The following is a 12,814-nucleotide window of genomic DNA, read 5'->3' on the forward strand; positions in this document are numbered from 1 at the left end:
GTGGGGGTGACATGTGGACAGACCGGGGGTGGGGGGGTGACATGTGGACAGACCGGGGGTGGGGGGTGACATGTGGACAGACTGGGGGGGTGGGGGGTGACATGTGGACAGGGGATGGTGGGGGGAGGGAGTGGGGGGGTGACATGTGGACAGACTGGGGGGTGGGGGTGACATGTGGACAGACTGGGGGGTGGGGGGTGACATGTGGACAGACCGGGGGTGGGGGGTGACATGTGGACAGACTGGGGGTGGTGGGGGGAGGGGTGGGGGTGACATGTGGACAGACTGGGGAGGTGGGGGTGACATATGAACAGGGGATGGTGGGGGGAGGGTGTGGGGGGTGACATGTGGACAGACTGGGTGGGGTGGGGGTGGCATGTGGACAGACTGGGGGGGTGGGGGTGACATATGAACAGGGGATGGTGGGGGGAGGGTGTGGGGGGTGACATGTGGACAGACTGGGTGGGGTGGGGGTGGCATGTGGACAGACTGGGGGGGTGGGGGGTGACATGTGGACAGACCGGGGGTGGGGGTGACATGTGGACAGACTGGGGGTTGGGGTAAGCTGGAGGAAGTAACGGGGCGATGTCTCGGCTGTGTCTGTCGGTAAATATTAGTCGATTGGAGAGTATCAGAACAAACCAGAGGGAATCGAGGGTTGAGGTGGTTTTGCTTTACTAAAAGTAACCTAGTAGCAACTTCCCACAACGACTGGCCCTCACCAACACTGCTATATTGGCCTCTCCTGAAATCCCGACAGCCGCAATTTACACCGAATTGAAACACTCGCAGGTTAATACCAGGGAATGGAGGTTAGCCAGTGGGTATAGATTGTGATGAGGACGTGTGTCAGTTAGTTCACCCACAGAAATCTGCGTAATGTCAGAAAGCGAGCACGGGTTTCTGACTGTGCGATTATCTGCTGAATGTATATGTAATAGTGTGGCAGCATTTATAGCTCAAAAATGTGTTGCTGGAAAAGCGCAGCCGGTCAGGCAGCGTCAAAGGAGCAGGAGAATTGACGTTTCGGGCATAAAATCGTTACCTTTGACAACTTGAAAGATCTGCGAGATCTGACTGGAGTTAGTGATGTTTGTGTTGTAACTGGGAGGAACGGCAGGAAGGCTCTAGCGAGAGGTTTTCGGGTCTCTGTCCCGACGGATTGAAATTATACAAATACAACCCTGATAGTCTGGTGCGAAAAGCAATTTTCTTCCAGACACTCGTTTCATAATCTGTGTTAATGTTGCGCCAGATATTTGTAATCTGTCGAATATTGGGCTAGGTTAGACGTTGCATTGAATCAAAAGTAACAGCAGTGTTGGCTCTCTTACTGATGGATACGGGGCACATCGGAGGTCTTGCACTCTCTGGCACAGTTTGCTGCTCTCACCGAGCTGAATATCTGTGGGTGAGATGTGTTGCAGCTGAACCACAAATTTGTTCGTTTGGTCATGTTCTTCAGACAGGTGAAGAGAGAATTCCCTTCACTGTGATTTGATCAATTCATAGCAACGAGAATAAGAAAAATAAACAGGTCAGTTAGCTGGCTGGTGTCGAGTGGAAAGGCAGGTGCCTGGTCCAAGTTCAGATGACCGTGCCCTGAGGATTCTGTCACTCTCTACAAAAAATACTGAACGTGTCGAACACACCCACGGGGTAAAGTTCTTTTCAACCCTGCGGTTTATTTTCATTTTGTGATTTGGAACATTGAGTCTGCCCCAAAATGTAGTTTGTTCCACATGGCGATTGAGTAATCATAATGTTTCACTCTAAAACGAGTGAAACAGAATGTGGTTTCACTCCGTCGCTCGGTTAATCCAAACCTTTCGATAATAATGACAGAATTACAGAGTAGCTACCTGGAGAGCGAAGGAACATGAGTCTGCTGTTATCGCTCAGCTACAGAACGCTGTCAGACACAGCACTTAACAGTTAGAAGTTACTCTGGATTGAAACCCCACATTTTTATAACTAGAACCCGCATCAAGATGTTGCGATTAGAAATTCATTATTTTCATTAGGAACGAGGAGAATGGTTCCTCCTGGTCTGGATTGTAAGTGATCTGTCGCCTAGTTTCATTTTCCTTCAATCGGGCCTTTCCATAGCATCGGCTCTGGCGGCTCGCTTCTGATCCGTGTGGGAGCGAAAGGCCCCGGTTAGTGTTTGTTGGAGAAATGGTCGGGAGCTCAGCTATCAGGGGATTTCATAAGGTCTTCGCACAAACTTTGAATTTCATAAGGAGCTCAACTTCATCCACAATTGGAGGCGGACAGCATTTCGATACTTTTGGAACCCACATTTTGCGCCTCCGCTCTTATCCTGCTCTCTCCTGATCTCTGGGAACGCAGTAACTATATAAAGTCGGAAGGTTGACGTGAGTGTTTGCAAACACAACAGCATCTAACTTGCAAATTTCAAAGCAATTGGAAAGACTTATGGATCCAATATCCAACCTTCATCTTTTATTTCAATGTAAGCGAGAAGAGCAAGGAACCCTACGTGTAGCAGATACGACGTTGAGAACACAGCTCAGTGCAGGCTGCCTGAGGCCTGTCGTTATCAGACTGCATTGTAATTAGGCTCACTTTTGTCCGAGTGTTGCGCAGGGAGGTTTCGAGCCGTGTTGAAGCGGAATTTCTGCTGTCTTTGCCGTTTGTTTTGTCCCTAGCTGCAGCCAGAACGGTTCGGCTGTAAGTGGAAGTGTACCGGGGAAGGGGTTTGACACAAACGTGGCCATTTCTCAGCATCAACCGGTAAATACGGTCGAGCTTTTGTTTTAACTGAACCGGAAAGATTTCGTTCGTTGAAATATAGAAAGATTGTTGAGTGGTATTTAAGAACAAAATAAAACACTGCCATGGGAATACAGGATCAGAAACAGAGTCCAATTCTCCAGGCCACTCGAGAAGATAAAGCAAGTGTCTGGAGGCGTTACATCGCCACAGTTTTTCCAAACTTTTTCTCACTTGCTTCTGCTTTCGGAAACCGTTACGGATTACTAAATGGATGAAACAAAATGTTTCCGGCCACCTTTTGGACAAATCGCTTAGTTTGGTTTTAGTATGTTCCTGGAGGATACGATGAATTGAAACCGGTTGTTAGAATGGGCCCGGTTTGTAGCAGGTTGAAACAGCGACTTCACGGGTAGCGGCTGGCTCGGGATGAGAGGGGGTTGCTTCAAATCCCTGTCCACAGCAGCCCACCACCCTTCCCGCTCCCCTCTCCCCCCAACAGCGTCCCACCACACACACACACACACACATACACACACACATACACACACACACACACACATACACATACACACACACACATATACACACACACATACACACACACATACACACACATGCACACATACACACACATACACATACACACACACATATACACACACACACACACATACACACATACATACACATACACACACACACACACATACACACACACACACACAGACATATATACACACACATACACACACACAGACATATATACACATACACATACACACATACACACACACACACCATGTCGAGTATAGGTTGATACTGTTCGGATTCAGGTTTAATTCGATCCCAAATGGCAGCTTGCAGTGAACTAACGGACTGAGACTCCTTTCGGCAGAGTCTCTCTGTCTGGGGCAAAGATTTCACAATCCACTCGCGTCAAGAGTCAGTGTGTTCTGTTCTGGTGTCCCCGTTGGAAAGGCAGCATTGGAGCTGGGAGATAGCAGTGAGTCAACCCGCAGGGCTGGGGCTGGACAAGGAGAGTTGGTCGCAGCCGAACTGGGATCTATTGGACGGGGGCTGCTGGCTCAGTCCAAATACTTTTCATTGTCAAATGAAAACGGGTTGGAGGTGATAAAAGGGTATCGCCTGTAGCCCTCTTCACACACACACACACCCCTCCCCCAAGGGAAGGTAAAAACCAAAGGTGGGGGGGGGGGAGGGGGGAGGTTAAAAACGGAGAAGCAGCGCCCCTTCCTCTCTGGGAATTCGACAACGTTAAACCTGGTGGAGATACCTTAAATGTTTAAAAGATCATTGTCCCCCCCACCTCGCAGTGAAGACTGGCGATTTGGGAACTGTGAGAGTTGTCGAAGGCAGAGGGGACATATGGAAGAGGACAGCTCCCAACAATCTTCACTGCCGCGCTTAGAGTCCACTGCAACTGCCCGGAGCCAAAGGCGACTGGAAAATCCCAGGGACAACTCGATATTTCACAGCGACACAATGGGCCTGAGATTGTTGTCACATCAAAGGAACATTACTGCATGTGCCCCCACCCCATCCCAACCTTCACTGGAGATTTCCCTGTCTTGAAAAGGTTCGATTTCTTGAGGGACCCGCGGTTGAGGGTAAAAGGGGGGTGGGTGGGGGTGATACAGAATTGATACAAGTGGCGTGGATGGAAACCGCGCCTTGTGGCCTTTGTCTATGTTCTCTCTGCGCCTTCAGCACAAGCCTGTGGTCAGAAGCTGTGCTCTTTCCCGTTTGTCGGCGTCCGCCGTTTAGAGAGCTCCGAGGGGTAAGGGCTGGCAATGTGGCGGGAGAAGCGGCTCAAAGCGGGAGGGAGATGGAGACAGGACCGGGGAGTAAGAGTGGGCGCTGAAATGCCAAACTGCACTTTGCCCATCTTGTATCTCGGAGCAGTTTGGGAGGTGGGGGGGGGGGGGGGGGGGAGCGGAATATAGATCGGGGCGAAAAGGCGCGTTTAGGACCCACCCTGTCGGTATTGGACCCGCTGGTTAAGTTGAGATGGTGTGGTGAACACTAAATGCTAGGAGTTCTCTATGTGCCAGGAAGCATCCTATCAGCTTGGCTTTCTCACATCGCTCCCTGGATTCCCGCAGTGAAACCCAAAGGGCTCCGAAAACAAAGATCCAAATAATTTATTTCACAAGTGCCCAGACTGCGGTTAGGCCGTGTGTTTCACGGCTCCTATTGAAGTGTTATTTCCACTGTACCCGAACAACACAGGAAGTACAGGAGAAAGGCTGGTAGCAGGTGGATTTTAATTCACTTGTGGGATGTGGCCGTTTATGACATTCATTGCCCATCCCTAGTTGCCCCTGGGAAGGTGGTAGTGAACTGCCTTCCTGAACCTCTGTGGACTGAACTTGGAGTTCTGTCCAATGGTCATTGGACTCGAAGCGTTAAGCCTGTTTCTCTCACCACAGATGCTACTGGGCCTGTTGGGTTTCTCCAGCACTTCCTGTATTTAAGCTGAGCATTTCACCCGTCGTGGATTGAAGAGACAGAGGCTGCTCAATGAGACCCCACTTAAAATATCCCCAAAATTAATTGCCAATAAAACATTTTATAAGAAGATAAGAAACAGGAGCAGGGGTCGGCCATCTGGCCAGTGAGCCTGCTCTGCTCTGCAGTAAGATCACGGCTGATCAACCCGCTCAGCTCCGCTATCCCGCCCTCTCATCATAACATTCAATTCATTTCCTGTACAAAACTCGATCTGCGCCTTAAAAACGTTCAATGGGCAGGGAATCCCACAGATTCACAACAAGTTCCTCCTCGACTCAGTTCTAAATCTTCCCCTTTATGTTGAGGCTATGTCCCCTCGTTCTAATTTCACCCGCCAGTGGAAACATACAGATTTTATATTTACGTGTCGATCGTCATTCAAACCAAATCGGCCAATGCCCGAATATTGGCGACTTTTGGGTTTTTTTTTGCAGGGAAAGAGTAGGCCTTCCGTTCCCTACTTTAATTTCAGAAAGACAGTAAAGATTTGTAAAGCTTCCCACAATGTCATAAATGTTTAACTCAGAAAAGTTCATGTACGCAATGTGCTGTTTGCGACATTTGGGTGACTGCTTTTCAAATAAATAAAGTCTAGTAGTTCTACAAGTACTGATCCTGGGAAAAAGCGTTCACCCACCTCAAAGCCATGAGGATTTCTCACCACTGATTGGGTTTCTGTTTGAATAAAGCAGCGGGAGCACCTTACACAAACGTTCAGTTGCATTGAAATCAAAGCGGCTCGCATTCAACATATACCGAATATCCCGATCACTAACTGGGACCCATGGACATTCGCCTGGGGAATACAAGCACTAACTTACATTTCCATTAAGATCCACTGTCAACGTGCCCAATAATACTGCAGCAGTTACTAGAAGTGTGGCCAGGTTTAATGTAGAAGTTACTGTAAGTGAGAAACCATATTATCGGATCAGCTCAAACGAAACGTTCTCAATATCAGGCAAGGATCTACGGTTTGACCCGCTCTATTCTAGAGTGCAAAGCGCTAACAGGCTTTCTTTTTTTTGGGGGGGGGGGTAAAAGTTGAAAGCGAAAATTGGAAGGAGATTGAGTAACATCCTATAGTCAACTGCTTTTCGTATATTGAAATTAATGATCCAAATTACAGATCTGGGAGTAAAGGGGAGTTGGAAAGCAGAGTAAAATAAGACGGGTATAGAGGAAGTGATAAACAGGAAGTTGAAGCTTGACACAGAGAGAAAGAGATCGACACAAGCATTGGGTTTCAACCAGAGCCCACAGTTTCAAATCCAAGCCTAGCGCTGTCACCGATACACATTGGAGTTGAGCAGATCACAGCTGCCGAGTTCCTGCGGATTTGTACAAATCCCGAATGACTAAATGTGTCGCGGCACATAAATAAATCAAGCTGCCGTGTGTTAGACTTCATTAAGATTTGTTCTCCGATAGTCTGGAATTACCCAAAGTCTGCGCTGCTCGGAAAGCAGCGCGGTGTGAGCTTTAGGGCGGTCTCTTGTCTGGCTTAGTTTTTCAGGCCGTAAACCTGAAAAACTCACAACTTAACATTGTTCCATCAAAATGGCACGCAGATTTCAAGTTCAGATTCCTATCCCATCGCTATTATCTCGTATTCTGTAAAAGTAGTGAACTCTTGGGGAAATAACATTAAACTTTTCTTTAAAATGTCAACAACTCGTCGTTGTTTTATTTGAGCACACATTCTGATTGCTGTTTCATCGGATTCGGGCATTCGTTGTGCGATAAAAAAAAGAGCGTTTCAGTTTAAACACAGCAATTTTCCCCACACGCTCATCCCACCCTGACTCCACTCTCAGTGAGTGGACACATTGAAGTTATGATCGATTCCTGTTCCGATCCGTGATCATTGGGATCAAATAATGTGTAATTTACTGATCGTGTAACTTTCAGATCGAAATTTATTTCCAAATGGATCTTTTTTTGTGCACACTTTCAAATCGAGGATTAAATAAGACGGACTGCTATAATACCTTAAACATAAATTGGAATTTCTGGGTTTTATTTTGCTAGCGTGAGCAATGTAGTCAGTGCTTGCAAGAAAACGAGATTTGAACGATCCGCATGTGTAGTTCAGGCAAGGTTTACGTTTATAACTTCCTAGATTACTGATGAAAAATGATTCCATATTTTATGAATATTTTATTAATAGTATCTTTAAATATTTAGAACTCTCTTAGACCGGGAACGGAAGAATTTTGGAATTAAACTATATGAACAAATTACAGAAAGAACAACGAGTTCATTTATGTTTCTAAAAGTCCTTTCAAACGTTCCCTTTATAAATGAAAGTATAAAGCATTGGTTGAGGGTTCTCAAAACAGCTTGTTTTTTTAGTTATGAAATGTAGACAATTTATGCTTTTATATTATCCTCAGACTGGAAGCATCGAGCTGATTTGTCGCCGTTACCGTGGTTGGGGTTGGGGTTGGGGTAGGGGGATGGTGAGGAGATAATATGCCAACAATTAACAAGTTACTATTGGGATCTGACCCACCTCTGCATCGAGTCACCGATTAACGTAAATGGCTTTGCTCTGTTTTTGTTTTGTGAATTACTAAAACGTGGAGATGACCCTGTTAGTGATAGAGTTCAGGGTAATGGTTGTATGAAATGGGACAATTATCACGCAATGTGCCGCTCATTTTAGGTTTTGCCCATTGTCTCAGCGAACAGTGCTGCCAAACTGATTGTGTATTGAGTCAAATCTACCAAGGTTATGAAGAGAGTGACGAGTAAAGATTGAAGCGTAAAATTACAGACCGCAGCGCGAGCGTATGTGAAAGACATATTAACAGCCAAACAGTGAAATGTATTTCATCTTCGTTCCCAGTGGACACAAAGGTAATTTAACGGAGTTGTAGCATCCACGCCGTGACTCTAACTGTTAAAAATCACACAACACCAGGTTATAGTCCAACAGGTTTAATTGGAAGCACACTAGCTTTCGGAGCGACGCTCCTTCATCAGGTGAAAGTGGAGGGCTCGATCGTAACACAGAATTTATAGCAAGAATTTACAGTGTGATGTAACTGAAATTATACATTGAAAAATTGATTGTTAAGCCTTTCATCTGTTAGAATACCGTGATAGTTTCATTTCTTTCATGTGTAAATCACTAAACCTTTTTTTAAAAGTTGCATTCTCGAGTTAGCTGTTAACAATGGTGATAGCTAGACAATATGTTGAAAGTGTTAGCCCCCTGTGTTCTCTGTCTATGACCTGATGTTTAGATTGATTCTAATCTAAAACGTGAGATAACAGAGTTTTACATAAATTCATGCAGTTTTGAGCTCAAAAACTGCATGGATTTATGTAAAACTGTTATCTCACTTTTTAGATTAGAATCAATCTAAACATCAGGTCATAGACAGAGAACACAGGGGGCTAACACTTTCAACATATTGTCTAGCTATCACCATTGTTAACAGCTAACTCGAGAATGCAACTTTTAAAAAAAGGTTTAGTGATTTACACATGAAAGAAATGAAACTATCACGGTATTCTAACAGATGAAAGGCTTAACAATCAATTTTTCAATGTATAATTTCAGTTACATCACACTGTAAATTCTTGCTATAAATTCTGTGTTACGATCAAGCCCTCCACTACCACCTGATGAAGGAGTGTCACTCTGAAAGCTAGTGTGCTTCCAATTAAACCTGTTGGACTATAACCTGGTGTTGTGTGATTTTTAACTTTGTACACCCCAGTCCAACACCGGCATCTCCAAATCGTGACTCTTAATGGTTTTCTTGCAGGTTAACTACAACAGGGTTTTTAGATCGTGTTTTTTTTGTGTGTTAACTTACACAGCTTGTCTTTCCTGTTTGGTACCATAGCTTAACTCCAATTTAGACGAATGGGAAAGCATTTTTTTACCGATCGCCGTAAGACTCCTGTATGAAGTAAACGTGGACAGCTTTAATTCAGTTTCGAAGTGAATTCTGGGCAATGATACAAAAAATATCCACTTTCAAAGAAGCGATGGAGACAGTGATTCCCAATAAAGGGCGTTATTTGACACGCCCAGTAAAGGAGTTCAGGTGGAATGTTGGAACAGATTGGAATTATCTTCCCTTTTGTCAGCTTCACTGTAGATTGATCCAGAAATAATGGTGCGGACGCGGAGTACCCGAAATAACTGTTTCCATTTCCAACCATTCCGTCTGTACCCCGAGAAAATACAATTTCCTCACTGTGTTCCAAAGCTGTCACTGCCCGTTGATTTTTGGTCAATTGTGTAATTGGATGGCGCCTTGACATCTCCTCGATCTCCCAGTTCTGCAGACGGTCCTTTAACGCCCCATCTTGTCCTCGCTGCTGCTAACACCGCTTTGTACTCGGTATTCCGCTCGTCCCACCGTCTGGGTGTAACCCGGCACCGAATTTCGCGCCAAGTGGCATTTGAAAGTCTTTTCCATGGTGGGGATTGAAATGCAGTTACACACCCCGCTTTGTGGGCCGTGATGTAATGTCGGGATAGCATTGCAATCAGAATGGTCTCCGCTGTGTGAAGTGTACAGGTGTCGCATTGTGCGAGAGGAAGGGATGGGCGGGGCAGCTGGAATTGCCTTCACCAAGGGTGTCTCAATCCTGAATTCAGGCCCGGTCAGACTGAGACCAAAACCAAACTAGCCAGGAACCTCGCCCCCCTTGTCTCCGGAGATATTTCAGCACCCGACCTGTCTCCCCATTTAGCAACATGGCGAAACCTCCATCACATTAGATAGGGTGTGTTCAAAGGCGCATCTCTCAAACAGGGAGCTCTGCTATTGCTTCCCGTGCTGTATGTTTCACTGACTCCCTTCTAGGATATAAGATGAGACGTTGCATAGCAATCTTCGCGAATGTCTGTGCCACTCAAAGCGAACAATTGATTGATCTTATACCATTTATACACTTATTTTAGATTAGATTAGATTACTTACAGTGTGGAAGCAGGCCCTGCGGACCAACAAGTCCACACCGATCCTCCGAAGAGCAACTCACCCAGACCCATTCCCCTGCATCTAACACTACGGGCAATTTAGCATAGCCAATTCACCTAACCTGCACATTTTTTTTGGACTGTGGGAGGAAACCAGCTGATAACAAGAGGAGGCAACTCCTAAAGCTTCAACTTCCAAAAATAAAAGTAACTTATGCTGAATGTATGAAAGAGTTATTGCTAATCCAGGCAAGCAACCTATTCAATCATCATTGATATATCTTAAAGACAGTACAATCCCAAAATGGGATTGTATTACACATAACGTTGAAAGTTCTGTACTTGGAGACTTGCATGTGGAGTCTTCCTTTTCCATGTTAAACAAGAAACGCAATGGGAGCAACAATGGGAAAATCTTGTGGCTGAAAATATCGGAATGAGTTCTGCTTGAATTAATGAAATGTTAGAAAGTCAAGACACGTCCCACCTCCCTTTAAACTCAGTGTGGGACTACGCTAGAGTGGAAACACCACTCTATGTCTGGCCATGTAATGTAGTATTGACTAACCTAACCTACTGTTCTCCGGAGGCGCGGCCATATGCATTGTAGTGGCTTCAAGGACTATCTGCTTCTCGGGTACGACACAGTGGGAAGGATCCGGCCTGCTCGAAGTGTGGCATAGCATGCCTGAATAGGTAGATTAAAATATCTTCAAAACAGTCACTTTCAAATATCTCTGACAATCTGGGCACGAAAACGTTCGGAAACTCACAGGGCACAGACTCGCAGCTCGTGTGTTGCCATCCGCTTGAATCCAGAGCAAATTGTCATTTCTTCAGTGAAGTTTCTGGCAGTTTTCAGTTTTGCTGATAGGGTAATCAGCCCCGCAACTTCCAGTTTCCCTAAGGTGGCAACAGAATCGCTGTCGGCACAAGGCCTAGACTCGCAGCTTAAAGCCATAATCACAAACAGTGTGTGTATGTTTAACAGTTACTCTGGATTTTGTTTTGCCTAGAATTGCTTGATGATGTCCTTGAGGGCCGAGAATGCGTGAATTGTGGTGCTATGTCCACGCCTCTGTGGCGGAGAGATGGAACTGGTCACTATCTGTGCAATGCATGTGGACTCTATAACAGAATTAATGGGATTAATCGACCCCTTATCAAACCTCTGAAACGGCTGGTAAGATATTGGAGAACGGTTTAGCTAAAGCGTGGTTGCCGTTTTTGTTAGTTCATACGCAACTAAGTCAGCCATGACATTCTGTAATTTTTCAATAAGTCACCAATGTAACAGTCTCCGAGTGAAGTCTCCACTGGCAGATACTCGCTCGATTAGGAGCGCTCATTCAACAGCAGTGGGAGTTCTCTTTCGATGAGCAGGCATTTTGTTCTGAACTCAGTCCCTGTTACGCAGGAGGATTTGTTTGAAAGATGTAAACGCTCAGAAAAAAAGGATTTAAAAAAACTAGAACATGATGAAATTTAATAGCGTCTCAAGCTGAAGAATCACTGCGTTAACATACCTCAACTGACTTTTACATTTTTTTTCAATTTTCAATATCTACTTAATTATTTTTATAAACATAAACTTTTCTAAAAACTAAAATTTCCATATTAACAATTCATTAAAGGAAATCACAGTATTTTGGAAAATGCATTATTTGAATTTATTTTACTCGTATTTTTTTCATAGCACTGTCAGTTTCTATTAGAGACTGCTTATAGCCCACTCCCTATTCTATTCGGTTCTCTGAACGGTGCATTGTAGTGACGGTAATGTCATCAGTCACGATAAAGCGAATCGCCCTCTCCGGTTAGATTAGATTCCCTACAGTGTGGAAACAGGCCCTTCGACCCCACCAGTCCACACCGACCCTCCGGAGAGTAACCCACCCAGACCCGTTTCCCTCTGACTAATGCACCTAGCACTCCGGGCAGTTAGGCATGGCCAATTCACCTGACCCGCACATCTTTGGACTGTGGGAGGAAACCGGAGCACCCGGAGGAAACCCACGCAGACACTGGGAGAATGTGCAAACTCTACATCGACAGTCACCCAAGGCTGGAATTGAACCTGGGACCCAGATACTGTGAGGCTGCCGTGCTAACCACCAATCACTATCCTTTGTGTGAGTTGCGCGCACTTTAACTGAATGGAAGACGGTCTAGTCGTCTCAGTTCAACATGAAACGGTTAATTTCAGCGAGTTAAGAGCCGGAGTAGACCCTTGATTGTGTTTCGCTGTTTTGATAGTTTATGACTGTTTTCTACCTGAATTCTATCTGTCTGCCTTGTTTCCTTTAACCTCGCCTGAAAAATATCTGTCAGTCTTTCTGGTTTCACGAACAGAACAGCATCGCACTGACTCAGTTCAAACAAGTTTGTCCCCAAAATGACATCTTGTGGCAGCTCCCACTCTCCCATTTATAGAACAAACTGGAAGAAAGTTTTAATATAAATTTCCGGGTCTAGCAGTTGTTGACACATATTCGCTTTTTCAGTTGAACTGCTGGTTTATACACGCAAATTCCAAACTCACAGGGAAGATAGTGATGTTCTTTATGCGGAATTCGCCTCGCTAGCACCAGAACC

At 45.3% G+C, this 12,814-nt stretch overlaps 1 protein-coding gene across 2 annotated transcripts in view; it reads left to right on the forward strand.

Moving 5' to 3' along the window:
• Nucleotides 1-12,814, forward strand: part of LOC122563662 (transcription factor GATA-4-like) — a 32,009-nt gene that overhangs the window by 2,371 nt on the left and 16,824 nt on the right. For both annotated transcript variants that reach the window (XM_043717696.2, XM_043717695.2), the window contains exon 2: nucleotides 11,236-11,402. In XM_043717696.2, coding sequence (XP_043573631.1) covers nucleotides 11,236-11,402 — 167 coding nt within the window. The remainder of the gene's footprint in view (nucleotides 1-11,235; nucleotides 11,403-12,814) is intronic.

This window comes from Chiloscyllium plagiosum, unplaced genomic scaffold (genome assembly GCF_037043375.1).
Source record: "Chiloscyllium plagiosum isolate Xiang-an unplaced genomic scaffold, Cpla_swu_hap1 HiC_scaffold_30, whole genome shotgun sequence".
Classification (NCBI taxonomy): Eukaryota; Metazoa; Chordata; class Chondrichthyes; order Orectolobiformes; family Hemiscylliidae; genus Chiloscyllium; species Chiloscyllium plagiosum.